The 26,761-nt window shown below is 34.2% G+C and overlaps 3 protein-coding genes, 1 long non-coding RNA gene and 2 pseudogenes across 7 annotated transcripts; 3 read left to right on the top strand and 3 right to left on the bottom strand.

Moving 5' to 3' along the window:
• Positions 1–597: 597 nt before the first annotated feature.
• On the bottom strand, positions 598–4,909 carry LOC120149385 (copper methylamine oxidase-like). 4 transcript variants are annotated; one of them, XR_005518471.1, is made up of 13 exons: positions 4,454–4,908; positions 4,141–4,250; positions 3,730–4,035; positions 3,456–3,568; positions 3,040–3,370; positions 2,750–2,965; positions 2,410–2,646; positions 2,124–2,309; positions 1,899–2,039; positions 1,512–1,813; positions 1,319–1,451; positions 764–973; positions 598–731 (listed from the first exon to the last, which is right to left on the bottom strand). XR_005518471.1 is itself a non-coding variant. In XM_039162185.1 (12 exons), exons 1-12 carry the CDS (start codon positions 4,698–4,700, stop codon positions 851–853), a joined length of 2,445 nt encoding a protein of 814 aa, XP_039018116.1. In that variant the 5' UTR covers positions 4,701–4,908; the 3' UTR covers positions 666–850. The 4 variants fall into 4 exon arrangements, 2 of the variants coding, with proteins under 2 accessions (XP_039018116.1, XP_039018117.1); XR_005518472.1 differs by having other exon boundaries at positions 666–973; positions 1,319–1,443; positions 1,478–1,813; positions 4,454–4,909; XM_039162185.1 differs by having other exon boundaries at positions 666–973.
• A 3,664-nt stretch (positions 4,910–8,573) lies between these two features.
• Positions 8,574–9,234, bottom strand: LOC120149389 (60S ribosomal protein L27a-3-like). The gene has a single exon (XM_039162189.1). It carries the CDS (start codon positions 9,158–9,160, stop codon positions 8,720–8,722), a length of 441 nt encoding a protein of 146 aa, XP_039018120.1. The 5' UTR covers positions 9,161–9,234; the 3' UTR covers positions 8,574–8,719.
• Positions 9,235–11,427: 2,193 nt separating this feature from the next.
• Positions 11,428–12,405, top strand: LOC120149388. The gene is made up of 3 exons (XM_039162188.1): positions 11,428–11,557; positions 11,597–11,757; positions 11,909–12,405. Exons 2-3 carry the CDS (start codon positions 11,613–11,615, stop codon positions 12,334–12,336), a joined length of 573 nt encoding a protein of 190 aa, XP_039018119.1. The 5' UTR covers positions 11,428–11,557; positions 11,597–11,612; the 3' UTR covers positions 12,337–12,405.
• A 179-nt stretch (positions 12,406–12,584) lies between these two features.
• Positions 12,585–13,729, top strand: LOC120149391. The gene is made up of 3 exons (XR_005518473.1): positions 12,585–12,867; positions 13,130–13,333; positions 13,461–13,729. It is a non-coding gene; the product is annotated as an uncharacterized LOC120149391 (long non-coding RNA).
• Positions 13,730–13,870: 141 nt separating this feature from the next.
• LOC120149387 lies at positions 13,871–15,036 on the bottom strand (annotated as a pseudogene).
• A 5,192-nt stretch (positions 15,037–20,228) lies between these two features.
• LOC120149421 lies at positions 20,229–21,500 on the top strand (annotated as a pseudogene).
• The last annotated feature ends 5,261 nt before the right edge of the window (positions 21,501–26,761 follow it).

Genomic DNA, 26,761 nt, shown 5'->3' with positions numbered 1-26,761 from the left:
AATGTGAAGCAAGTTCAATATTCAGTCAAAGGCAAGTTGTATCTTTGAGCTTCTGGTTGGATTAAAGGGGCTTGCTTCTTGTTAGTGTACCATTTTTGTCTGTGTATTGTGATCAATAACTAACTTCTCAACAGCATGATTGCGTGTCATATTGTCGTATTTATGCAATCTAAACTGATATAGCTTTCGATGATAATACTTGAGCAGGAAGGGGAAATGATGAAACCTATAGTGCGCCTTGAACTTGCTCTACATTCAGGTGAAATGGCTGCAACTCATGTCAAAGAATGTAATCCTTCAGCAACTTCTCGCAACCGTGCCCTGCTTCTTGCTGACAATTGGCGTGCTTTGCCTTCATCTCGATGGGTAATACCCTGACTGGTTACCAAACTTTTCTCTTTCTCGTATGATCCTGTAATTGCTTCTTCGACTCTTTCATGTTTCATTACTTGCATTGGAAGAAATGAAATTTGGAGTCTTAAATTACTTTATACAGGAAAGTGTGGCTGCCATAGGCTACCACCATTAGGTTATTGCCCCAGCCATGTTTATATATGAGGTCACCTGTGTCAACTGCTAGTATAAAAGTCGAGCAAATGGCAACGAGAACGAAAAATCGCAATTATTTATTGATTCAATTATTTAGAGTTAAATATATTACATAATGATCACACAAGAGTTTCAATATATTACAAAACTTCAAGGGCAGTTCATATGGGGGCAAACAAATACAAGCATTCATAGTTCATATGGGGACAAACAAAATACAAACATTCATACTTAATAATTTTAGGCCAATGGCTCAAACATTTGATGTTTGGCGAATATTTTGCAGACTGCAGAGATTAATTCAAAGCTTCGCGATCATCCCGTTTTGGATAGGCTTTGTCGCAATGTCATTGTCCTTGAGCTCCAGATCGGTTGCACTCGGAGGAACATCGATCGCCGGTGAGCAATTAAAGAAGCCATGTGGCTGCATTGCAGATAGCAAGGATTAACTTAAAAAAATCATGCTTTTGTCAACCAAGCTATAAAATGTGAGTCGACCTCCTCCTATATACTAAGGCTGCTAAAGAAAAATGTAAACAGAACTGGCTTGATATGCACGGTATTGTATTACACTCCTCCACAAAAATCTGGGCTATTTGTTTTGAGCATTTTATTTAACACGCAAACCTATCACGACGGTGAATGTTGTCTAAAGGGGACAATGTGTCGACAACATCGTCAAATTAGATAACACGGTGAATGACTTTACCATAAGCAAAAGCGTTAAACTCATGCAAGGAGTGAACTTTATCAGGATCAGAGTACATACCATAAGCATAAAGCCGATGTGCTCCACAGGCATGACAGGCCAGTCTTCCAGCCGGGGAACATGCGTTATTCCAAAGACATACCTAATACAGAAGGTAAACAACGTAGGTGATACATACCAAAGATGTCTATGAATGCGCATTAAATTACTTGAAGTGATTTTATAGTTAAATACGAACAAAAACAATCGGTATAGTCCTTGGAGGAAGTTCGTGTCGGAAACTAACCACAGAACTATATCGGCTTCTTCCAAAGAACGATTCTGCTTAACCCAAGTAGCCAATCCTTCATTAACACGCGGATTTTGATTGGGGAACTCTCCTCCCGGGTACATTTCTTCGGGAGCATAGGGTGTGACCCAAAGATTATGTTTCAAGAAAGCAGCTCTTCGAAGGATTTTTGCCTCAGAGCCAGCCAGTGGCAGACAATTCGAACCAGGTACCAGTTTGAATCCTGTTAGCTGCCCAGTCCTGTTGACGTTTCTCGTGTTCCTAATCTAATATAGAAGATACAAAGTACGGTTCAGGGATCAGGTCATCGGGATTAGACAACGAAAACGAAGGGTTGGAAAAATCGCTCACGATCCAGTGGCGTGCAGTCAATGGATTACAGTCACGCATTGCTTGCAGTTCGGACCTAAGTAGTTCTTCTTCAGCATAGAATGCATTATTATGAACATTTTCCTTCCCTGGTTCTTCAACTTTAAGATTCACCTCAACAACCTATAAGAATGTATATACAGATTTGCATGAATGGAGCGAAACTAAACCATAATAATGGAAGTACGGAACAATAACACAACTTACTTGATTAAACGCTTCACCGGGTTTACAGTCGACTGCCATGTCCATGCGAGCCACGAAAAAGTGTTGATGGACAGGTGCATATAACCCGGGAGCGATGGTTGTGCCGTATTTCCGTGTTTCACCAGGCTGCAAAGCTCCTAAACTAAGAATTCCAGTGAGTTTAACCTCGGCTTCGATTTTACCGTCCTATAACAAGAATCCATCATTGAAATTTTAAGCAGTTTAAAGATGAGCACAAGAGCCAATTTGTGCAAAGCAAACAAAATCATTGCAGACACCAACTTGCCTGGTAGAAATGCCAGAAAAATCCGTATTCGTAATTAGCCACGGTGCATACGAACGATACCGTCAGCCTTCTTGACCGGCGGACTTCTGATAACCCTGTCCTCCAATCTTGATGCTTCCATAAGATACCATGATCCTCTTCATGCAAACAGACACAATTCTCGATTGTTTCAACACCTCCGGTGAAATTCGTAAAATGAGCATCAAAGTACTTGATATATCCCAAACAATCACAGCCCTACAGGAGATAAAGGCAAAGCAGGGAAAATGTCAACTTAAACTAAAGAAATGGAATCTCGAAACTCGACATGGAAGCGAAAAACCGAAAAGAACTGCCAAACCTTCTTAAGAGAATGTGCATTTTTCCCCAGCCCATCTTCTCCTGCATCAAATGCATTCTTCCTATAATGTGGATCATTTGGATCTCCATAAGGAACAACCATTTCAACAAAACTTAATCGATGAGCCACAGGCCTCCGACCACGACTACCATCGATGTAAGCCACGGAATGGATTACCAGACCCTCCCTAGGAGTGAAACCAATTCGGAAATTCCACTGAAATAAAAAATAATATATTAGAACAACATCTTGAATTGATATAAGTTATAACTTGTTTCACAAGAAAGCACCTTCTGCCATGCAATGAAATTCCCATTAATACGAAAACTGGGACCTTCAGGTTGAATAATCTGCAGTGGTTTCACATCACTCCGATCGACACCGCCCCGTGTTTCACCAGCAGTGTAGTTTCTTAAAGGGTCAGCTGGTGGAAGGGGAACAAATTTTCGGTCTTTGAATTCAATCACCACCATATTTTGCATGTCAACAAGGACATGGATCCCCTCGACCGGACGAGCGTAACCATTTTCCATGGGGCAGTCACTCTCGGTTCTGCAGAAGATAAGTGGTTTAGCAAGTCTCCGGCTAGGGGCATCGGCTTTGCTATAATATCCTACACACCTATAGAAAAGCATAAAGGTAAGGAACCTGCATAGGATGATTATATAGAACAGCAAACTATAACAATCGATATACGAACGCTTACCAGGGATCAACCATCACAAGATCCATATCCTCAATGCCCCTCTTCTTCATTGCCTCTTGAAACGGAGGGAAGTCCTTAACAACAGCCTCACATTCAGCATATTCCATAGCATCCTATAATTCGAGAAGGACATCGATAAACAAACACATAAGCTGGACTCGACAAAAAATCCGATGATAGAGGACATGATATGGGTATAATAAAGCAGGGGAATATATCTTGATGAGAACGATAAAACGAAATTCAATTGAACTGATTGAAGACATATATTTACCATGGGAGGCTGGACATCCGGAACAACATTAGACGAAATAACTTTGCCCCTGTGGTGTCCTCCTCGAGTTGCAGCGTGAACTTCCGACAATTGAACGATCCATATGCTCGTCTCGTTGGACCTTTTGTTGTAAACCACGAGCCTCGCCCTCCGCGGAGGGAGTTTACTCGGAATCACGGGTCCCCGCTTCGTCCTAGGGAGCAATGAAGGCTGGAAAGGAGGGAAGAAATATGCATCCGCCAATGCAACAACATGCTTATCCGGTTCCACCAAAACTACTTCAATAAAACGCATGCTATCCCTCACCTAAACAAACAAATAAATCCATTCCATTCATAGAAAAAAAAAACATAACATCAAGATTAAACCAACAATTCAAGACAAACATAGATTCATCTTTCTTTTACTTACCTCAGGGGTTGCTCCGGCCGCCCTTACAGTAGCCACAGCCACCGAGATTTCAGCAGCCGACAATGGATCCAAAGGATGGCTGGTCTGAGCCCTTGTCATGATTGAAATTCCTGTGCAAAAATACACACATATATAAAATAAACATGTTTGAAGATTAGGTATCGTGTATAAAATAAACAAAAAAAGCAAGTCAAAAGCCACCTCATACATATGAAAACCCGACATCAAGGAAATATTATAAGAACAAATGAACAATCTATATATATATATATAATAAGGAAAAGCAAGAATAGAAGAAGTACAAAGTTTAAACCTTTGCTGGTGGTGGTCTTAGTAGCAGGAGGATCCTCGATGGTCTCAGCAGGGCGGATCATGGCAGCCATGGAAGCTGTCTTGGGGTTGGAATCCTCAGCCGGACCAGCCCCAGAACCGACAGCAAGACTCCAGTTATCCAAAACCTCAGTAGAAGAAGACAACATCTTCTTGTTGTTGTTGTTGTTGTTGTTGTTGCTGGTTTTGGGAACACAACAAGGCGTCGCTTTTTCCTGAGTTGAGGCCATTGCAATGGGTTAGCAACCTCACAGTATCCACCGTAGTATTTGACACTGCAGCTGTCTACTGACATACAGCAAATACTATGTTTCTGTGCTGATTCTCAGTGTTTCACTCCAAAACTCGAAAGCTTCCTTGGTTTTTCCCGAGCAACAAGAAACGGGGGAATATAAAGATGGGTTTCAAGTTAAGGATTGGTTCAATAAAAGGAGAGATAATTGTGTTAGGTTTGAAGAAGACGACGACAGGGACAAAGACAAAGACAAAGGAGAAGTGGGCTTAGTTATAATGGTTATGGTGTTTTGATTATCTTCACGGAACAACATATCTGCTTTTTTTTGCTACAAGACAAAGTGAAGAACATAATTGGACTCTGTTCGTTTTACTTTTTAGCTGTATCATTGTCATCTTTCCTTCCTATACAATTATTCAATTAATAACTGAGCAAATTACGGATTTAGTAACTAAACTATTAGTTTTAGTCTCTTTTAGTATATAAACTTTCAATTCTTTTCATAATCATACCTAAAATTTAGTTTTTATTTCATTTTACTACCCGCCGTTAAAAACTTTAGTTTTTGTTTCATTTTAATACCCCGTTCAAAATTCAATATTAAATTTTAAAAAAATTAAAAATTTAGGTACTCAATCGGACCAAACTCGTTGGTTTATGTACTAAATATGTTAAATTTTTAACGAAAGGGTACTAAAATAAACAAAAACTAAACTTCAAGTATGATTATAAAAAAATTAAAAGTTTAGGTACTAAAACGGATCAAAACTGATAGTTATGTACTAAATGCAAAGTTTACCCTAAATCTAAAGATAAATTGCATGAAATAATCTTTTCAGTCACCAAAGATTCAAAAATTATAAAATAATCATAAAATTTATCAAAGTTATTACAAAATAGTAATCGGTCGTTGTATAATAATGACAAATTTTAAAGACTATTTACTAATTTGAAAACTTTAATAATTATTTTATAATAATTCGATAAATTTTATGATTATTTTATAATTTTTGAAAATTCAATGATCAAAAAAATCAGTTCATCATAATTTACTGATCATTTATATAATTTACAATAAATTAAATCTTTAATTAGTGAGTGCCAGATATTTACGGTGATAGTCTACATATGTTATCAGTTATGCATATAATTATTTGAATTTCAATTAAAAAAATTCAACAGAAAACTATTTAAATTTGATCTTTTCACTTGTCAGTTTCAAATATGTGTTTTTTTTTTCTACATCTTTTTCATATTTATATGTACTTATTATAGTTTAGATTATAAAATTTAAAATTTACAGTTTAAAGTTTTAAATGTTGAGATTTTTTTAAATATAATTTATAATTTTTATATAAAAAATACTCATATATGTTCACGTTCTTGTTATTTATATATGCTATTAAATATTGGCAATAATATTTGCAAGTTGCAACATTATTTTGAAACAGAATATGGCCCTAAACGAATCTAATATTAAATATTGTTATTATATGTATGGAGAATGTTGTTGGGGAATGACAAGGCAATGAATTTGTTTTGAGGGTTTGGTGGATATCAACGCTGGCCGAAAGTGAAAGGTGAAAGCAATGGATTCCAACCATCGCAATTTGTTCACGTTACGGTTGCAGTCGTATTTTTTAGTCGATCATGTTTATCGTAACTACGGACATTACGGATGTTATTATGATGATGACAAGTATCGCGGTCATATAATAATGGTCGCAGACAATATGGCTACCGCTATACAGCAGACATGAACTCTTCAGTTGTAAGAATCTCTTCTGGTAATGGAGCATAGGGGACTGTCTGAGTAGAAACCGGCCAATCGACGGCCGATCACCGTATTTTAAAATAAAAAATTAACAAAAAAGAGTTCAAATGGCGATTAATGCAGCTTCCGTGGATAAGAAATTGCAATACCTTGGGCAACAACCTCCACCTTTAATCCTATAAACAAGTTGGGTATGTTCATGTTCGTTTGTTTAATTGAATTTTTTTTGGATAAGTCGTTTGTTTAATTTTAATCGGACAAACACGAACAATTAAACGAACGAAATTACTTATTCATGTTCATTCACTAAAATGATAAACGAACGCAAGCGAACGAATGTAAACGAAAACAAACAAACGAGCATAAACAAATGTAAACGAACCAACATAAAATTAATTGGATTTATATATGAGAAAAGTTTTTTTCTTTCCAAATAATTTTAGAATTTATTATTTCTTTAATTGGTTTGAGTATTTTTATTTGGATTTAATTAATTGAGTTTTAAAATATTAATGGATTCATGTTAAAATTTATTAGACTTTAATATTTCAAACATGTCTGGATATTGATATGAATATAAATAAATGAACATAAATGAACAAATTATCGAATGTTCATGAACGTAAATGAACGATTGAGTCATTTATTTGTGCTTGTTCATTTAATTAAAGGCTTAAGTATAAAATAAGTATCCAAACTATACTTATTTTCACGAATAGGTGCCTACAGTATTTTTCGACCCATCTAAGTGTTTAACGTTGCAAACATTATCCATTTAGGTGTCCAGGCCGTCAACGACGTTAATTGCTCCCATTTATTGACACGTGTCACAATATGGTGATTTTAAAGATTGTTGTATAAAATTTAAAAATAAAATACAAGAATTTTGAAATAAACTCAAAACTTTGAAAATCTTCATTTCAATCCCTAAACCCACGTCGCCCACCACCCTTTCCCGTCAACGAAACTCCACCCGACCTCACCTCCCCGGCGATCAAAACTCTTATGAAATTGTGACCAATAGACGATGAATTGATGTTTTATACCCCTCAAACCCTAGGTTGAAAATCGTGATCCCACGTGATTCTTACGACCAATTGAGATTGATAATTGATGGGATATATGGACATGAAAAATGATCATTTTCTTCACCTTCTAACATTTTTCATGGCCATGCCTCCCAACCATTAGCTCCAAGGCTATCTAACTTGAGCTTCAATCACCATAAGAGTCCCCCTGGAGTCACAAAGCAAAATCGATCGACTTTAACAACTTCTTTATGCATCTCTGGGAACACTTCATAAACATGTGTGAATGGCCTTGACACATTCTAGGATGGATACCAAGGTAGGGATAAGTGTTTCAGAAGATAGGTAGACAATGAACTTAAAGTAGAGCTAGAACAAAAAACATCAGAATATTTTGGCACCGGAGACAAGCTAAACTCGCATTGCTAGCGGGAAATGATTCGTCCATTTTTTGACCGCCCTTAGATAAGTGGCCACAGATTTATTTTGAACCAATTCACAAGTTAAAGAAGCTGTTAAAATCTTAAAATGGAAACATTGTTCTCTCAGGTAATATTTTTAAGGGATTTTGTTAAAACATACATTCTAATGATTGTAGAGGGTAATTACATTGACTTGAACAACTACATATAGTATTCATATCATACTTAAACACAACTCCACCAAACACGGGGTACCCTATTCCTCTTGTTAAACTATTTATTAATCATGATAGTGAATAGTAAGGAGGTCCAGCATCCCCTTCCTACACTTTCAGTAGCCTTAGAAATTATTAACAATAAATATAAAACCAACATCAAATTGCCCATTCCCAATATGCAAATACAAAACCATGCATTTAGGGAACTAAATAGCCTATCAGAAAACATAAAAATGCTTACAGAGGACCATAATCATAAGCAACTTATAGAACAAATAAACAGTAACTAGCCCGATGATGGATAAAGAATTTGCATGAATTCAGCAAACGTAGCAAGCCACTTAATCCACCATGCATAAAACGAAGCTATTAATGATCAAATCAAGAAAATTCAGCTAAGTAGATCACAGCAAAACAAACACAATAATGCAAATAGTCGAGCACTTGACATATAATTGGCCAAAATAAATTCAAAATCACATTTCAAGTTTAACTCCAAACAACAAAAGATAATAACATAACACAACTGTCTTTCAAATCAAAAAACAAAACGAAAACTGAAAAATGCTAACCTAGGCGGTGAGCACAACAGCACCGCCAGCCTCCTTAATCTTCTTCTCGGCAGTCTTGGAAACCAACTTAGCCTTAACCACGATGGGCTGGTTCTCGGGCAAGACACCTTTTCCGAGGACCTTAAAGTAGCCGTACTTAGTCACGTCGATCATCGGGCCGGCATCCTTGTTGGCTTTGGCCTTCGCATCTTGCGGGACGAGAGACCAGAGCTTGTCGATGTTAACGATGGGGCAGTAGAACTTGTTGCGGAGCTTGTGGAAGTACCTCATACCGACTTTCCCGAAATACCCAGGGTGATACTTGTCGAAGAGGATTCTGTGGTGATGCATGCCTCCGGCGTTACCGCGACCTCCCGGATGCTTGCGGTGCTTGCCGATACGGCCGTGTCCGGCGCTTACGTGGCCTCGCTTCTTGCGGTTCTTCTTGAAGCGGGTTGTCATTTTCTGGATTGGTATGGAGCTTTGTGGGAGGGGAAATTATGGTTCAGAGCGGCTGCGAGAGTCAAAATGAAAGTAGGGCTGTTGAGGGGCTTTTATTTAGGAGGTGAGGTTTTTAGTTTCCGAGTTTACCCTTATCCTAGGGTTTTCGGATTTTGGGCTTATGGTCTCCAAGCTGGTAGATTATACCTTATATTCTTGTTATGTGAAAAGATTAGGGTTGATGATCGATCAACTTGAATCGAATCTTCTATTTATTCGAATTTAATCCGAGTTGAATCCAATCTTCTATTTATTCGAAATTGATTTTTTTCATTCAACTTGAATTTAAACAAATTTCATTCAATTTCTTTTCATTCAATTTGAATTTAAACAAATTTCATTCAATTTGAATACCATTATTTATTGATGAGTAATACCCATAGTCACCGAGATGAGGCATATCCGTAAATTCTGGCACGTACATTGCACCATAATCAGCTTCATACATGTGTGCAGGAGGGTCAGTTTGTGCCACATTTCCTGGAACTTCATCATCATCGGAGTTGAATTGCGGTGATTCTGGGTCAATGAATAGTCCAGTCTCAGCACTATCCGCACCAGGCTCGCGAAGCGGTTCTTCTGGTGAAGATGATGGTTCCTCCATGCTCTCCACATTTAGGTCGAAGAACTTACTACTTGCATGCCTTTCCCTTGAACTGGAAGGCATATCGACATTGAGATCGAAAAAGCTCGCAGTCGAATGCCTCCCCCTAGAGCTTGAAGCCATCGTGTCAAATGGAAATTGCACAGATGGTTGCGTCGATGGCGTCTCCATATTAAGGTCAAAGGGATTTGCAGATGAATGCCTTCCCCTTGAACTGGACGCGATGTTGCCATACGGATTGTTCGTCGACCTACCTCGGTACATATCGTAAGGAGTTGCGGATGAATGTCTCCCCATTATGGCATTAAAATCATTACACATTACTGTCGTCGGGCTGTCAACTTGATCAACTTGTTCAGTCAGCCCATAATGGGAGCTTAATGATTGACCCCGAACAACACGCACATGAACAAAATGTACATACATCTCAATAGCGGCGTCTGAATAATTACTTTGAGCTTCAACCATAATTTCAACATCATCATTGTTCGAAAGTTTGAACGTTGTATAAGTTAATGGCAACAATGATGTTGGAAATCTATATTGCAACGACGACACTCTTCTACTACTTCCAACATGAATCTTCCTCGAAATCTTCGTTATCAGCTCCTCAAGAGTTATGTTTCTCTTGAATGATATTTTAACACGCTCATTTGATACGAAAACAACGCCGGTTTCATCTTCTCGAATTTCACCATCATAATAAACAATAGTTGAAAGTCGCGCCATTATTTGAGTTTAAAAGTACGGCACTATTATATCTGCAAAAAAATAAATGAAACAAACCTAATTTAATAAATTATATATGAACAAACATATAACACAATAAAATTTTTATACATCAACGTAAATAAATTAAATAATATAATTTAATATTATTACCTGCACCGTAAAACTATTTCGACGTTTGCTCCCGCTTTCCAATTTTACAAACACAAAAATTAATTGAAAATAATTAGTATAATATTTTTTTCAAATAATCATAATAAACAATAAATATAATAAAAAATTATAACAAAATTACTTTATAACGAAAAATCGCACGAACTTCTAAATAAAATATGAGAAGATTGCCAGAATTATTAACTCGTTGACGGAATTGTTGTATTAATTTATAAGTTGAGATGAGAGATGTGATAAATTAACCGGCGGATAATGGTATTTATAGCGAGGAAAGTTATACAAAACGCGGTACCTGCCCCGCGCTATATAAAATTATGTCAGGAGTAAAAGTATATCGCGGTACCTGTCACGCGCTATATAAAATTATGCAGTAAAGGTATAGCGTGGTACCTGATCCGCGCTATACCCCTACGTGACGTATAGCGCGCTGCAGGGGCCACGCTATACTCACGTGGCGCCAGCTCACCGTATAGCGCGGTGCAGGGGCGCGCTATACTACACGTGACGCCAAATCATCGTATAACGCAGTGCAAAAACACTTTTTTTTAGATCGATAATATTACCAGTCACCGATAATATATCGAAAAAATCGCCATATATATATATATATATATATATATTTCTTCAATAAAATTAAATTAATAAAAAAAATTAATCCGACCCGAGTGGTTACCATGAAGAAGGCAGGAAAGACAAATTGCGAGAACTTTTACCGTGGGAATACGGTGTTTGACACAAGTTAAGTGGGGCCCAGTTTCCCTCCCACAAGTCTATAAACAAGGATTCTACATATCAAAGCCTAGGCTTGAAGACACCACTGTCCAGAGTCTAGAAGCATCTTCCGCCGCCCCTTTTCCCGAACACTGCAACTATTATCTTCCATACCGAATCACCGGAAAGAAAAACATGGTCGGAGAAACTAGCCCCGCCACCATCAAATTCCTCTGCAGTTACGGCGGCAAAATCCTCCCTCGTTATCCTGATGGCAAACTCCGTTATCAAGGTGGCGAAACCCGTGTTCTTGCCGTTGAGCGCTCCATTCCCTTTTCTGGTCAGTACCTTCTTCGGACCTTTTTTTCTTCTACCTAATTAATTCTGTTTGTATTCGTTGTTTAAGCTGGTCAAAAGTTGTGTGCTAGAAAGAAAATAAATTATGCGCGTTGTTGAAACAATGAGTACAAATATACTATATGACGTTACAGAGTTGATGGTGAAGATGGGAGAGATGTATGGTGGGAAATCGGTGATTCTACGTTGCCAGCTTCCGACGGAGGATCTGGACGCGCTGGTTTCGATCACTTCCGATGAGGATCTCGCGAATCTAATCGAGGAATACGATCGGTTTGCGTCCCCGCCGTCTTCTTTGAAGATCAGAGCGTTCCTTCCGTTGCCAAAATCCGCCAAAAAACCGATTTCTCCTCCTCCATCGTCGGCTTCGTCTTCTAAGTCGTCGTCGTCGTCTCCGTCGAGTACTCCCAGGTTCCCCTGCGTACGTCAGATCACGGGGACTCCCGTTGCTTTCTCTCTTTGCTCGGCGGCGGGGAAGAATATTCCTTACTACGGTTACCATGTTCACCATGGCAACCCTTGCCATGCTTACCTTGTTCATAACAGGAATCACTGGCAATAGCAGCAGGTTTAAGGAAGATCAAGGGTCATGATGTATGTTATGATCCTGTTTGAATTTCGCGAAGAACATCAAAACAATATAATACCCATAGAAGCAAAATAAAATAAAATAAAAACTATGATGTATTTTGATCCGTAAATCCTTTTTTAAGGAGAACTGCTCTACATGATGTGTGGCCATTAATGAATTCTCTCACTCAGGTTTCGTTTTGGATCATCTCCCCAATACTTTTCTTTTAATGGTAAGCTTTTTTCCCCATTCTCCGTTCTTTTCAAACGTCATATGAACGCAATCGTTGAGCAGTTCAGTATTTGCATACAACGTTCCGTTCCCTTATCCTCAGCAGTTGCTCGTCGTCTTCATTCACCCTTTTCATTTTCCGTTCTTCCTCCCATTTTTCCTTTTTTTTAAAAAAAAGTTTGCTTATAATTCCATTGATTTTGCAGGTTTAAGTGAAGATAAACTTGGGGTCTGAAACGAAACACCGAGCTGGCCATTGAATGATATGAGGTAGCTATGGCGAGATGTTGTGTAAGTTGGTTTCTGCCATGTTTTCTTTACTAGAGAAGTAGACAATATTTTATGGACAAGTTGAAAAATAAAGCAACCACTTTTATTTTGTATAAAAGAAAATATTAATCGATGATGACCCATAATTTCTTCTTTTCCATTGATGATTGTGGCATCTTGAGAGCTGATAATGAATCCTTTGAACTTTGCATGCAAGAAGACAATGGCAAGTTGATGTGGGTCTTTTGTGTTGTATCTTTACCATCTTCTTACGTATTCACAGGTACATCAACTCTTTCATGAACCGGGTGATTATGGCTTTGGCCGGAAATATCTCTGTCTTCATCAAAATCCTCTGCGTCCGGTCGTTGTTGGATTCCGACTATATCCAAAGTCGAGTCGGATTAGGAGCTATTCATGTTGCTATATCAATTATGCTATACTGTGATGTTTGTTGATGGCTAGTGTGCCCGGAAGATCTTTAGCGGTACAACGATGTTGATGTCCGATATTATTTGATATTATGTTGCTGTTTATGCTAAGTTATATAGGGCCGTGGCCAACTCCTGATCAATGGCTTTCGTTTTTAACGGATTGTGGTGTTTTAATTGCAGAGAGGACAAGCAAATCAGCATCGAAGGAAGCAAGCAAGCAATGGTTTTTTTTAATAAAATGCCAAACGAACAAATTCCGAAAAAGCAGTGGCAATGAATTATGGAAGAATAAGGGGACCATTACTGGAATTATTGAAACTTGCCATTGAGAAGGAAAACCATATGAACTCTTTTTGGACAACTTGGATACATATACATGTAAACGACATAATACTAGCGGACGATAATAACTTGGATTAGATTAAGGATTGACATAAAATATTTTAAAATTTGGGGGTTTATTTTATAATTAATTGTAATTTGAATATTAACATAAAATATTTTATATTTTAAAGATAAACGTAAATTTAGAATGATATTTTCTCAACACTTTGGAACATAACAATTTGGGGCATTTTTATGCTTTCGACTCAAATTTCTTTGACCATCCGTCTTGTTCCTTCTTGCTTGAAGAATTCTTCAAGGAACTCTGAAAACTGATAATCCCTATATAGAGGATGCTTCTGCTCATCAATCAAATCCCGAATCGGACCGATAATCGTGTATCTTTGCCCGGAGTGTAGAATGTCGCCATCGAAACTTGTTTTCGACTTTTGTTCGTCACTACCCTGTGGTGCATACTCTTGAACCTTCCATTACTCAGTACCTTCAAGCATTCATACACCATGTGACTTTTTGCAGTTAAAATCGAATTGGATTTACTAATGATGCTAAAGTTTGTGTAACATATAAATGATTTTTACCTGAATTTGATAGCCGATGTTGATGACAAATGCATTGGGGATTGGTTCGACTTGAACCCGAATTCCATCTTTGACACTTGTAGTCCGGTTACCCCTTCCGACTGCCTAACGATTGTGAGTGCACTAACATCAGTGTGAACATTTAGTCCCAGTGTAAGCTCAGGGTCCGGACATGGTGGATAGTAGTTCCCCTGTGCTCGAAAGGCCTGCTTCACGCCGATCTTGGTTTCGAGAGATATCAAGCTCAATAGCCTTTTCATTAGAACATAAATCTCCTCTCCATATTCAGCCATAACCTCACTGCACACAGTTGAAGATCATCCAATCATTGATCAAATTATCATAATTGGGCATTAAAAAAAAGCTAGACGACTGACCTGTATTGAGTAGGATTTTGGGGCAAAAGATGGAGGATATCATCCAAAGGATGCCAAGGGCGAGCAAAACATTCACTCCACATGGAAACTTTGTTTTGGTCATCACTTTAACATTGAAATTGAGCAGCTTCACTTGCTGGTTTTGATCCGTTGCTACAAACGGAGCCTTTTCTTGAGGTGGGAGTTCAAAGAAACCGGTGAGAACAGCCAACATTCCGTCGGTAACTCCCGGGGAACGCCGTGGTTGATGATCTGAACGAAGCCATATTCCTCACAAGCTTTCGAGATTTTATCGGCAACCAATGCACACGGTTCCTCCATCAGGTCGATGACAGGAACCGAAGACAAAAGGGGTGTCCGGTTGAACTTTGGTCTTTTGTCTTGAGGAAGAATATGGTCGGGAGAGACAGATAAAGGGCTGTTGCCATTGACGAAGTGGAAGGGCTGAGCATCCATGGAGTCTGGAGATTTCTAAAGGTGAACGGAGGATTGTAAAAATCAAGAAACGTGGTAGTAAGTTGCACATTATCACACGTTAGCATAAGCGATATGTATGGCGAGTTTGTTGAGTATGTTAGGTGATTAGTGTGATGCCATCTAGTATATAGCTAGTGCTCTTACGTGGGGGCTGATTTAAGTATTGATGGAGTATGTTAGGACGTATAGTTATATTAAAGTCAACATCACATGGAGAAGAAGCCTGAACATAAAAAACAAAGGGGTCGTCCATTAAATAAGACCAAATGATATCTAATTTCCTTTTGCATGATAGGATTGTTGGGTAGACTGAACTGTAAGTACACTGAAGCCAACCGTATCAGGCAAAATTGGCCCAACAGGGCATTCGAGATTTTTATCAAGTCCAATACGACACAAAATAATTTATTTAAAGAATTATGACTTTTTTATGTTGTTTTTAAAATTTGTTATATTGATATGACGAGTTTTATAGAAAAATATATTTTAATGGACAAATGCGTCGAGTTTAATATTTTATTATATTTTTTAGAATTCATCACTTTTGTATGACGAGTTCCATTAAAAAGTTATTTTGTCCTCTAAATTTAGAGTTTTTTTAAAAATATTTTTTTGTTAAAAAAAAACCACGGACTTGACGAGTTTTGTTTGGTTTAAAAAACTAGCCATTTATAGTCATTGGGAAATAGTCAGATTTTAATTGATGATGAACTCCTCATGTGGGCCTGACGAGTTCTAACGGACTTATTGATAAATATTTTGTATAATTAAGAGAGAGGTGATGTAACCCCCTAAATCCAGCATATGCGTCACGACTAGGTCTAGCGAATTACATTAAGACTTTTCTAAAACATTCTCAAACCCTTTTAAATCCAAGTAATGCAAAACATAATAAAAAAAATATTTAGAAAAATTCAAATCGATTGATGCTAATATAAAGCATCATGTCCACGTGCGAAATACCAAATAATTAGTATCGTAGAAATTCATACAGCAGTAGTAAAACATAACATATCATATAATAAGTATAACAAAATATAGGCACATGTCACCCATAATAAAGAGAGTTTGGAAGATAGAAACATTACAACAAAAAGTATAGTATGAAATGTGTCGATCCTCCAAGTGCTAGCTTTGGGAATGCTTATCCAAAAGTATATGAAAGGGGAAATGTTTGGGGGTATTTGCTATAGAGCACAGCGTGTTCCAATAAGTGCATAATAAAAATATATAGATAAGTTTCAAAATTAGTTCAATAGTATAGTATTAAATTGACAATAGAGATTTCAGTAAAATAGTTTAGTTACCCTCCAACCATACACCATATGCAGTTCCCCATAATTGATTCCATAAGGACTTACCCTAGGCTCATTGGGCCTAGAAGCCAACCTAAGGGAGCACCTTGGGTCCATAAGGACTCACCCTAGCCGAAGCGTAGGAGCCACCTGAAGGGAGGGCCCTCAAGTCCATAAGGACTTACCCAATGCACAAAGCGAAGGAGCCACCCTCTGGGAGTTCCATAAGGTCTTACCTTTAGGCCATTTGGGCCTAGGTGCCCGCCCAAGGGTCGCCTTAGGTCCATAAAGATTTATCAGCCTAATTGGGGCTAAACTTGCAGAACTTCACATCAGATCCCATATGTAACCCAAGAAAAATAATTTCAAACAATTTTAGTTAAATCAGTAGATCATAAATCAGACATAATTATTTTTCAGTACATATCGGAAACCAGAGAGAATGTATCAATCGATAGAGATTTAAATCAGTAACCAGAAATTAGACATTCAATAAATTGGTAATGCAGAATCAGGCTTTCATATCATCCAAGTCATTCAATATTTGAAACAAATCAAACAATTGTATTTCAAATTAGATAAATCAGTCATGTGCACTCGAGAATTTAAAATAGACATTTAAATTAATATGTAGCACATAAGGAACACACCTAATAAAGAAATCAATCTGGGAGATCTACTAAGCTCCATCCCTTCTACGATCTACATCAATGCTCGAACCTAAACCACAATGAATTCAGGTTACTAATGAAGAAATATTTAAAATCTAAATATGTATAGGTTTTATGAAACTATACGAGTAATCATGGGCTCTCACGATCAGATTGATCGGGAGGAACTGGGTTAAGCTGACGAGCTGTCGGGAGAGTCTAGAGTACCTTCAATAATTAATAACATAATCAATCCTTGATCTTAAATTAAATGCACTTAAATAAAATAATTGAATACATATGCATGTTTGGGGTTCAATGCTCGATTTGGGGGCTTTCAAGTTAGAATTTGACAAAACAGATCGTAAATTCGAACTCAATTTTCTTTTAATCATATTAATCATCAAACCTCATCATAATAATTCAAAACATCAATTTTCTTTTAAGTGATATATCACCTCATTTTTAAATTTGTTGGCCATATTTAAAAATTACACCTACCATGATTATTTCACTATAACTTTTCAGTGTTATATATAGTCATGCCCATATGAGACACAATTTCATTGTTCAAGTTCCTATTTTGAAAATTTTCATGACAACAATTTCAAAAATAATTTATTGTGAGGGGAAAATTTTCATCATCTCCTTCAAGGGAGATATTCGACTTGATAATGAAAATTTTAAACAAGGTTGGAGCTAATGAAGATTTAACATTTTTTTTTATTATAGTTCAGGTTTTCAACCTCTTTAGTTCCACAACAATTATCAATGAGATATTTGAACAATGATGATGTAGTTCAAACAATGATTGACACATACATTACCAGTTCAATGAATAATGTTGACTTATTTGTCAAGTATCACAAGCAAGCCACAACTCATTCCACATCAAAAATAAAATCTCTAGACGTATTTGACAATATAGAAGTTGAACTTCAAGAACTTGAACTATTTATATATGGAAGGAAACAAGATAAAGAAAGGAGGATTGAAGAACATAACATCTGACAAGTCAACTGACTAATAAGGACTAAGATGTGTAGGTAACAACTTAATGCTTCTATTGTATTGTAATGTAATGTAATGTAGGAGTTAATGTTTATAATGTAATGTATGAGTTAATGTTTCTGATATAATGTAATGTATGAGTTAATGCTTCAAATGTAAACATTAAGTACTTTATATTTAGTAAAAATTATCAGTATGACTATTAAAACTCGTCATATTGACGTGACGAGTTTTATGTTTTTTTAATTATTATGAATAAAAAATAATTTTTTTCCGAATAAAACTCTTCATGTCGATATGACGAGTTCCATGAAATATAATAAAATATTAGACCCAACATCAACATCCATTAAAATATATTTTTAATGGAACTCGTCAATAAATTATTAGAACCAACGTCTACGTCCATTAAAGTATATTTTTAATAGAACTCGTCATTTTGACATGACGAGTTTCAAGAACAATGTAGAAAATATCATAGTTTCCTAAATAAATTTCTTTGTGTCGCATTAGGCTAAATAATTAACCCGCCTACGATATTGAGAATTTTATGAGTTTGGGTAATAAGATATTTATTGATTAAAATATCTGGTAGCCATTTTGCAGGCCCAAAATCACAATTTTGTGCTTTAAAGTTGTTTGTGATTAAAATATTTGCATGTTTGATATCACAATGCATGGTTCTTTTAAAATATAAAATGATTTTTTTATAAAAAAACGTTAGTTTTATTAAAAGTAAAAAAAATCAGGATTATAAAAAAGATTTACAATTATAACGGTAATCGTAAATTAAATTATAATTAGGATATTTTTCTATAATCATGGACACAAAAACTAGCCACTTAGATAACACAAGCACCAAAGAAGAAAAAGGTTAAAAAACTTAACCAAAATACTCGAACAAAATAATGATACGAACAAATCTAACTGCATCAGCAAACGAACCAACGACCCAAAAACCGAAATCTACCAAAAGATAAAGATAAACGTGCCATAAAAGTAGAGATAAACATGTTATAAAGACATAATTATTCATTAAAAACAAAAAAGAAAAAGAAAAAACAACTAACAATCGACAGTCAATATCAAAATTAGTGCATTCGTCGATTAAACAAAATCAAAGAAAAAAATTAATTTAATCTCCAGAAAATAATATAAATTTCAAAGAAAAAAAAGGGGAAAGAGGGAGGAGAGGAAACAATGTTATATTTGAAAATGAAATTTAAAACCCTATCCTCTGCCAATAATATTATTTTTTTTAAATGATCTATATTAATATAATATTTAAAAACTAACCTCGTTAATATAATATCCTCTGCCGCCATGTATTTTTTTTTACATTTTTTTTTCTTTTTAAGAGTGCATATGCATTAAATAATTGTTTCCTTTGTGTTAATACATTAGTAACAAAGAAAAGACATTATTGCATTAAACTATATATTTCATTATGATAAACATTTAATGATATCATCTTTGAATTACTTAAATTTAAATTTAAGTTTTAAAATAAAAAATAAAAAAATATAAATTATAAATTAAAATATATGAAAATAGGATAAAGTCTGAGTTAGTATCTAAACTATTAGATTTGGTCTTTTTTAGTATCTAAATTTTAAATTTTTTAAAATTATACCTGAAGTTTAGTTTTCATTTCATTTTAGTACTATACTATTAAAAACTTTAATTTTTGTTTCATTTTAGTGATCCGTTCAAAATTTAACATCAAGTTTTAAAAAAATTAAAAATTTAGGTACTAAAACCGACCAAAACTAATACTTTTGGTGGGTTTCCATCTTTACTTTGGACCAAAAATTGGATAGACCAACGTTTAGTTTGCAACAAACTGACCAAAACATGTTAAGATTTTAATAGCGGTATACTAAAATAAGATGCAAACTAAACGTTGGATGATTTTCAAAAAATTGAAAGTTTAAATACTAAAACAGACTAAAAATAATAATTTAAGTATTAAATACGTAGTTTACCCATATCATGTGCATGAACAACCCTTTGTTTTATATGGCATTGGCCAACCCTTCTTCTCAAATCTCATGCATGTGATTAATGAAGTAATATGATTTTTTTTTTTCCAACTGACTAAATAAAGTAATAAGTCTAATTTGTTTATCTGCAATTTGTTATCACATTTCCGGATCTCTATAATCCTCCGTTTACATTGAGACTTCACCATAGTTGCAGAAAATCTCCAGACTCCATGGATGCTCAGACATTCCACTTCATCAATGGAAGCAGCCCTTTATCTGTCTCCCCCGACCATATTCTTCCTCAAGACAAAAGACCAAACTTAAACCAGACACCCCTTTTGTCTTCGGTTCCTGTCATCGACCTGATGGAGGAACCGTCTGCATTAGTTGTCGACAAGATCTCGAAAGCTTGTGAGGAATATGGCTTCTTTCAGATCATCAACCATGGCGTTACCCGGGAATTATGCGACCAAATGTTGGCCGTTCTCACCGCTTTCTTTGAACTCTCACATCGAGAAAGGCCAGAAAGTGAGGCTGTTCAAAAATTATGTTAAAAGCGATGGCCAAAACCAGGTTTCCATGTGGAGTGAATCTTTTGCTCACCCTTGGCGTCCATTGGATGATATCCTCCATCTTTGCCCCAAAATCCTCCTCAATACCGGTTAGTTGGTCTAGTTTTTTAATGTTTGATTGTGATGATTTTATCGTAGTACTTTATAGAATTTCATGATTATGATTTGATAATCTTCAACTGTGTGCAGCGAGGTTGTTGCTGAATATGGAAAGGAGATTTATGTTCTAATGAAAAGGCTATTGAGCTTGATATCTCTCGGACTCGGGCTCGAAACTGATTGTCTCGAGACAAAGATCGGCGAGAAGCCGAAGTTTCAAGCACAGGGGAACTACTATCCGCCATGTCCAGATCCTGAGCTTACGTTGGGACTAAATGTTCACACTGATATGTGTGCACTCACAATCGTTAGGCAATCGGAAGGGGTAAGTGGACTACAAGTGATCAAAGATGGGAATTGGGTTCAAGTTGAACCAATCCCCGATGCATTTGTCATCAATATCGGCGATCAAATTCAGGTAAAAACCCATTTATATGTTACAAAAACTTTAGCATCATTAGTAAATTCAACTCGATTCTAACTGCAAAAAGATCCATGGTGTATGAATGCTTCAAGGTGCTGAGTAATGGAAGGTTCAAGAGTGTGCACCACAGGGATGTGACGAACGAAACTCGTTTTCGAGTTTCGTTGGCGACGTTCTACACCCCGGGTAAAGATACGGTTATCGGTCCGATTCGGGATCCGATTGATGAGCAGCATCCTCCTATATATAGGGATTATCATTTCTCAGAGTTCCTTGAAGAGTTCTTCAAGCAAGAAGGAACAAGACGGATGGTCAAAGAAACTTTTGAGTTGAAAGCTTAAAAATGCCTCAAATTGTTATGTTCCAATGTGTCGAGAAACTATCTTCTTTGGATGAAAATGATGTGTTACAATAGCAATAATTCAACTAAGTGCTGCCCCATGGACTTAATTGAATATATCAATGTAGAATGTTTATATATATATATCTATGAGCCTATAAAAGAGACGTATTATAAAGAACAATCACAAAAACAAAAGAAAAGTCTACAAAAATTAAAATATATTAATTTTAGGCAAAAGGGTAACTTTTGTTTCCGTATTAGATCTAATTTATCACTTTCGTCCATATCGTATTTTTGCATCAATTTAGCTCTCGAAGTTACTCAATTGCATCATTTTATACGCTACTTCTAACTTAAAACCCTAAACGATAACCACATAAACTATAAACCCTAATTCTAAATCCTAATTCGGGTTTATATTTAAGGTTTTAAGTTAGAGGTAGAATATAGAATGATCTAATTAAACAACTTTGAGGACTAAATTGATGCAAAAATATGATAGGGACGAAAATGATAAATTGAGTCTACTATTTAGGGGGTGTTTGGTTCAAGAATTGTGGGATTCCCATGGGATGGGAATCCCACATTCCCATGTTTGGTTGGCTGTGAATCTCATTCCCCGTAATGTTTTATTACCAATAGTAGATTTTTTGGGGTATATTACCGGGAATGTCATTACCTCCATTCCCTTAGGTATTGTAACATTACCGGCATTTTGGACTAAAATGCCCTTAAATTATTATTTTTTTTTCAAAAATATCATTCTTCTGTCATTGAATAATAAAAATTCTACGAATGTTAAATTACAAATTTATCCTTAAATTATTTTAGATTTACAAAAAAAAGTCTATAATTAAAATTTTATATGAAGTTCAGGGGTTAAAAAAAATTACCCTTTCATTAAACCTTTTTTATATTTTTAATTTTGTAAAAAAAATTATATAAATATTATGAATTTAATTTTTTAAAGAAAATATATAAATATTTTACAATTTGTAATATTATACAAATATATAATAAGGACAATTTGGTCAAATATACATTCTAATAATCTTTTATTCCTTTAACCAAACACGGTAATCTTACATTCCTGCTAAACCAACCAAACACAAAATACAACATTCCCAGTCATCCTATTCCCTGATAATCTTTTATTCCCACTGGTAATCTTACATTCCGTGAACTAAACGCACCCTAAGAACAAAGGTGACCCTTAATTAAACTTTAATTTTATTATCTTGTTATTTCTGCTATGACCATAAAATTATACAAAATAACTATTAAATAATTAAAATAGGACCACACAAATAAAGATTAATTAAAAATTCAACTGAATAAATGAACAAATAGATTACACGAACAAACATCACTCTCGATAGTGAAAATAAGTACCACAAACACAAATATATTTGAATATAGCGATAGTATTAGGTTGACAAATATCTTTATCACAATTTAAACATGATTTATTTGAGATGATTACGAGAATCTATCACTACGCGATAATTACCTTAAGTCTAACCAAATAGTCGTCACCTAAATAAAAAAAATTAAATCTAATTTTTATTAAAAAAAGGCTACAAGAGTAATCCTTTGGTTCGTCGAGATTCTACAAACAAATCAGAAAACTCATTAAACAATTAATTCTCATAGTTATCCAATAACATTAGTAAGAAATCCACAAATGAGAACTCATTTATTAATAACGTTCACCTCAAACTTATCAAAATATTCAACTCAGTGAACTAATCGATCAATTATTAGAAAATAGAATGGTTGCTAAATGAAATAATAATATATTTTTTAACTTTGGTATAACTATTGATATCTGATCTATTGATCGACTAATTCGGATCTGATATTACAGAGATAAGGGCTTCCCTTCCAACCTAATTTGTCCCGTTAGTAATCGTCAGGATTCGAACCTCTGACTTTACTTAAAAGATCTAATATCTCATCTCATTAGATCAATTGATCGTTGATAACTTTATTTTCTATTTCAATCACATATATTTATTAATTTATTTGTCCCCGAATTAGAATCTCAGATCCATCCATGACTTAATGATAATATAAAGAGTAACCCTTAAGGGTGCGTTTGGTTCACGAAATGTAAGATTACCAGTGGGAATAAAAGATTACTAGGGAATAAGATTACTGAGAATGTTGTATTTTGTGTTTGGTTAAAGAAATAAAAGATTATTGAAATGTATATTTTACCAAATTGTTCTTATTATATATTTGTTTTTTAACAAGTTGAATTCTACTATAATATTACTATAATTAATTTATATATTTTCTTTAAAAATTTTAAATTCATAAAATTCATAAAATTTATTTTTACAAAATTGAAAAGATAAATAGATTTAATGAAAGAGTAAAATTTTATTTTAACCCTTGAACTTCATATAAAATTCTAATTATAGATTTTTTTTGTAAATCTAAAATAATTTAAGGATAAATTTGTAATTTAACCTTCTTAGAATTTTTATTATTCAACGACAGAAGAAGGATAATTTTGGAAAAAAAAATTAAGGGCATTTTAGTCCAAAACGCCGGTAATCTAACAATACCTAAGGAAAGAGGGTAATCAAAGTCCCGGTAATATACCCAAAAAATCAACTGTTGGTGATAAAATATTACTAAGAATAAGATTACCGACCAACCAAACAGAAAAATAATGATTCCATTCTCTCGATAATCCTTTATGCCGTGAACCAAACGGCCCCTAAGTAATTATCGGCGCCTACCCGTTGACATACAGCCACTGCAAGAGTAAATTAAATACATTAGATATCATATTATCATGTGCATGAACAACCCCTTTGTTTTTTTCTTCTTTTTTATGTTCATTGGCCACCCTTCTTCTCAAGTCTCAATGTGACAAATAAAGTAATATTTTGTTGATCCAAATAAATGAAGTAATAAACATAACTTGTTTCTCTCGACTCGTAATGATGTAAACGTATCTAAACTACATTTTTATTATTTAATTTATCAGTTTTGATCAGTTTTAGTTTTTAAAATTTTTAAAATCATATTTTAAGTTTAGTTTCTGTTTTAATATTTCATCGTTAAAAAATTTATTTTTTTGTTTCATTTTAGAACATCGTTCAAAATGTAACGTTTAATTTTAAAAATAATTTAAAAATTTAAGCACTAAAACAGACCAAAACTAATAGTTTAGAGGACTTGAAACTATTTACAATTCACACTCACTCTATTTATTCTCAATGACCATCTTTCTTTTACAAAGAATCAATCATTTGTTAACAATTATTCTCAACTACGACTCTTTATTTAAATCTAAAGGGATAAATCGTTAATAACTAACAAAAATAAATTTAATGTCATCAGTAACTTATATTAAAATAAAAGATTCAAGGATTTCAATTTATCAATTAATTCAGGTACGCTTCCACAACTAGTATTTTGTTCTTGATGATTTGACATAATTAGATCCTGGTTTGTTTTCATATTTATTATGTTTTGGTTCTAACAAGTAGTATCATCGCCTCGTCATATTGAATCATTGAGAATCAATTATTTTTAAGATTCATAATTTTTGTGATTAAAGCTCTTATACAAAAATTTAGAATAATTCTTATAAATTATAAACTTAAGTTTATGGTTCATTGGATTTTGCATATACTTGAATTTTTAGATTAAGATGGTTCAATGCATGTTTTTTCTCTTACTTGCTAATTGATTTGGAAAAGCATTACTGCCATTCAATTGTTTATGGAATTTTTGCATATGAATTTGGAACTGCTTCAATTTCTTTTGATTCATGCACTTTATGTAACATCAAATGAATTGGGATAATCCAATTATATTTAGATTTTTGAGTTTGGATTTTAAAATTATTTTTTCTATTTTGTGTGATTTTTCCTGACAATAATGGGATTTACTATTTTGATTATATATTAATTTTAGTTTTATAATCCATTATTTGAAGGGAATCATGTTTCATATGCAATTGAATTATTCATTGATTTAAGTTTTTTTTCCTTCTAAATTTGGTTAGATCAAAATTTTTAATTTTGATTGTTGATTATTAAGGACATTATTCAAGAATAAATAAAATTGAATTTTGGTTATGTCTGATTTTTTTAATGGATTCGTATTTTGGTTTTTTGTATCATGTTTTGGCTTAATTTGATGAATCCATGATTAGATATCCTTGAGGAGTAGTAAAAGATTTAGATTTTCGGATTCTAACAATATCGTTTAGATAACCTTATCATGCTTTACTTCAGAAATCATGACGTGATTAGAAAATTCAATTTTGACTTTTGACTGTTATGGATTATGTAATATATTTGAAATTGATATATTCAATTCAGTTTAATTAAAAAAATATTTTTTTAATCTTTGGAAAAAATTTAATTCATTAGTATGCTCTTTTATTTTTGGCTTTTTGTTAAATATTGATTATTTTTAATTTGATTTATTTTTTTGATAATTTATGTAGTTATGCATTTAGTTTTTCGATTTCTGATAGCACCATTTATATAACCTAATTGTGGGTTATTTTGGATATTGTAGTGCAATCAGAAATTTTAATTTTAACCTTTGATTGTTATAATAAAATTTAAATTTGAATACTAATATTTATTTTGAGATGACTTAATTAAAGCAATACGTCGTCGATTGACCTTATTTGTGGAAATATTTTATTTTAAAATATAAAGGTTATGTAACAATTGACATAATTGTATGTACAACTTTGGTAATAAACATGTGATAATTATTCGACTTGATGTGTGAGTAATAAATCGACCCAAAGGAAGATTTTTGCTTGACATATTTTTATTATCAGTGTTTGGTTACCGCATCAGATATCACATAAGAGAATATTTTATCTAAAGATGAAATATTAATGAAGCATTTGATATATTGAGGTCAGATTTAAGTGTATTCAAATTTATTATTTATTTTGGTTATCTTTTAATTTAATTAAATTAAGAGAAATTGATTGATTGACAATATTTATATGATTTTATTTATATTGTTAATGCAATATATATATTCAATTCAGTTTTGATTGTTGATTATTAGAATATATTTTGAAATAAATTAATAGATTTATTGAAACAAAATGTTGCCAAAGTGACTAATTTTGTGTAGACTAATTTATTTAGAATATAAAAATGATTATGTGTTTCTTGTGATTCACGCGTTTATTAATTGACCCAAATGAAAGTTAATATTTGGTCGGATTTCAAACGACACATGTGGTAATAATATGTGACAATTATGAAGTACTTTATGTGAGCATTACATAAGTCCAAATATTATTCTTTTGTTCGACATAACTTTTTG

Source organism: Hibiscus syriacus, unplaced genomic scaffold (assembly GCF_006381635.1).
Source record: "Hibiscus syriacus cultivar Baekdansim isolate YM2019G1 unplaced genomic scaffold, ASM638163v2 tig00111005_pilon, whole genome shotgun sequence".
NCBI classification, from domain to species: domain Eukaryota; kingdom Viridiplantae; phylum Streptophyta; class Magnoliopsida; order Malvales; family Malvaceae; genus Hibiscus; species Hibiscus syriacus.
The sequence above is the reverse complement of the archived record's forward strand: the minus strand, read 5'-3'. Positions and strand labels throughout refer to the sequence as shown.

Bases quoted from the DNA above. Each gene is read 5' to 3' on its own strand.
- LOC120149385 (XM_039162185.1), bottom strand. From the start codon at position 4,700: ATGGCCTCAACTCAGGAAAAAGCGACGCCTTGTTGTGTTCCCAAAACC. The intron at 2,966-3,039 runs GTGCTTTCTTGT...TTTTTATTTCAG, and splicing joins ATTTCATTGCATGGCAGAAG to TGGAATTTCCGAATTGGTTT. The intron at 1,814-1,898 runs GTGAGCGATTTT...CTTCTATATTAG, and splicing joins TGACTGCACGCCACTGGATC to ATTAGGAACACGAGAAACGT.
- LOC120149389 (XM_039162189.1), bottom strand. From the start codon at position 9,160: ATGACAACCCGCTTCAAGAAGAACCGCAAGAAGCGAGGCCACGTAAGC.
- LOC120149388 (XM_039162188.1), top strand. From the start codon at position 11,613: ATGGTCGGAGAAACTAGCCCCGCCACCATCAAATTCCTCTGCAGTTAC. The intron at 11,758-11,908 runs GTCAGTACCTTC...ATGACGTTACAG, and splicing joins GCGCTCCATTCCCTTTTCTG to AGTTGATGGTGAAGATGGGA.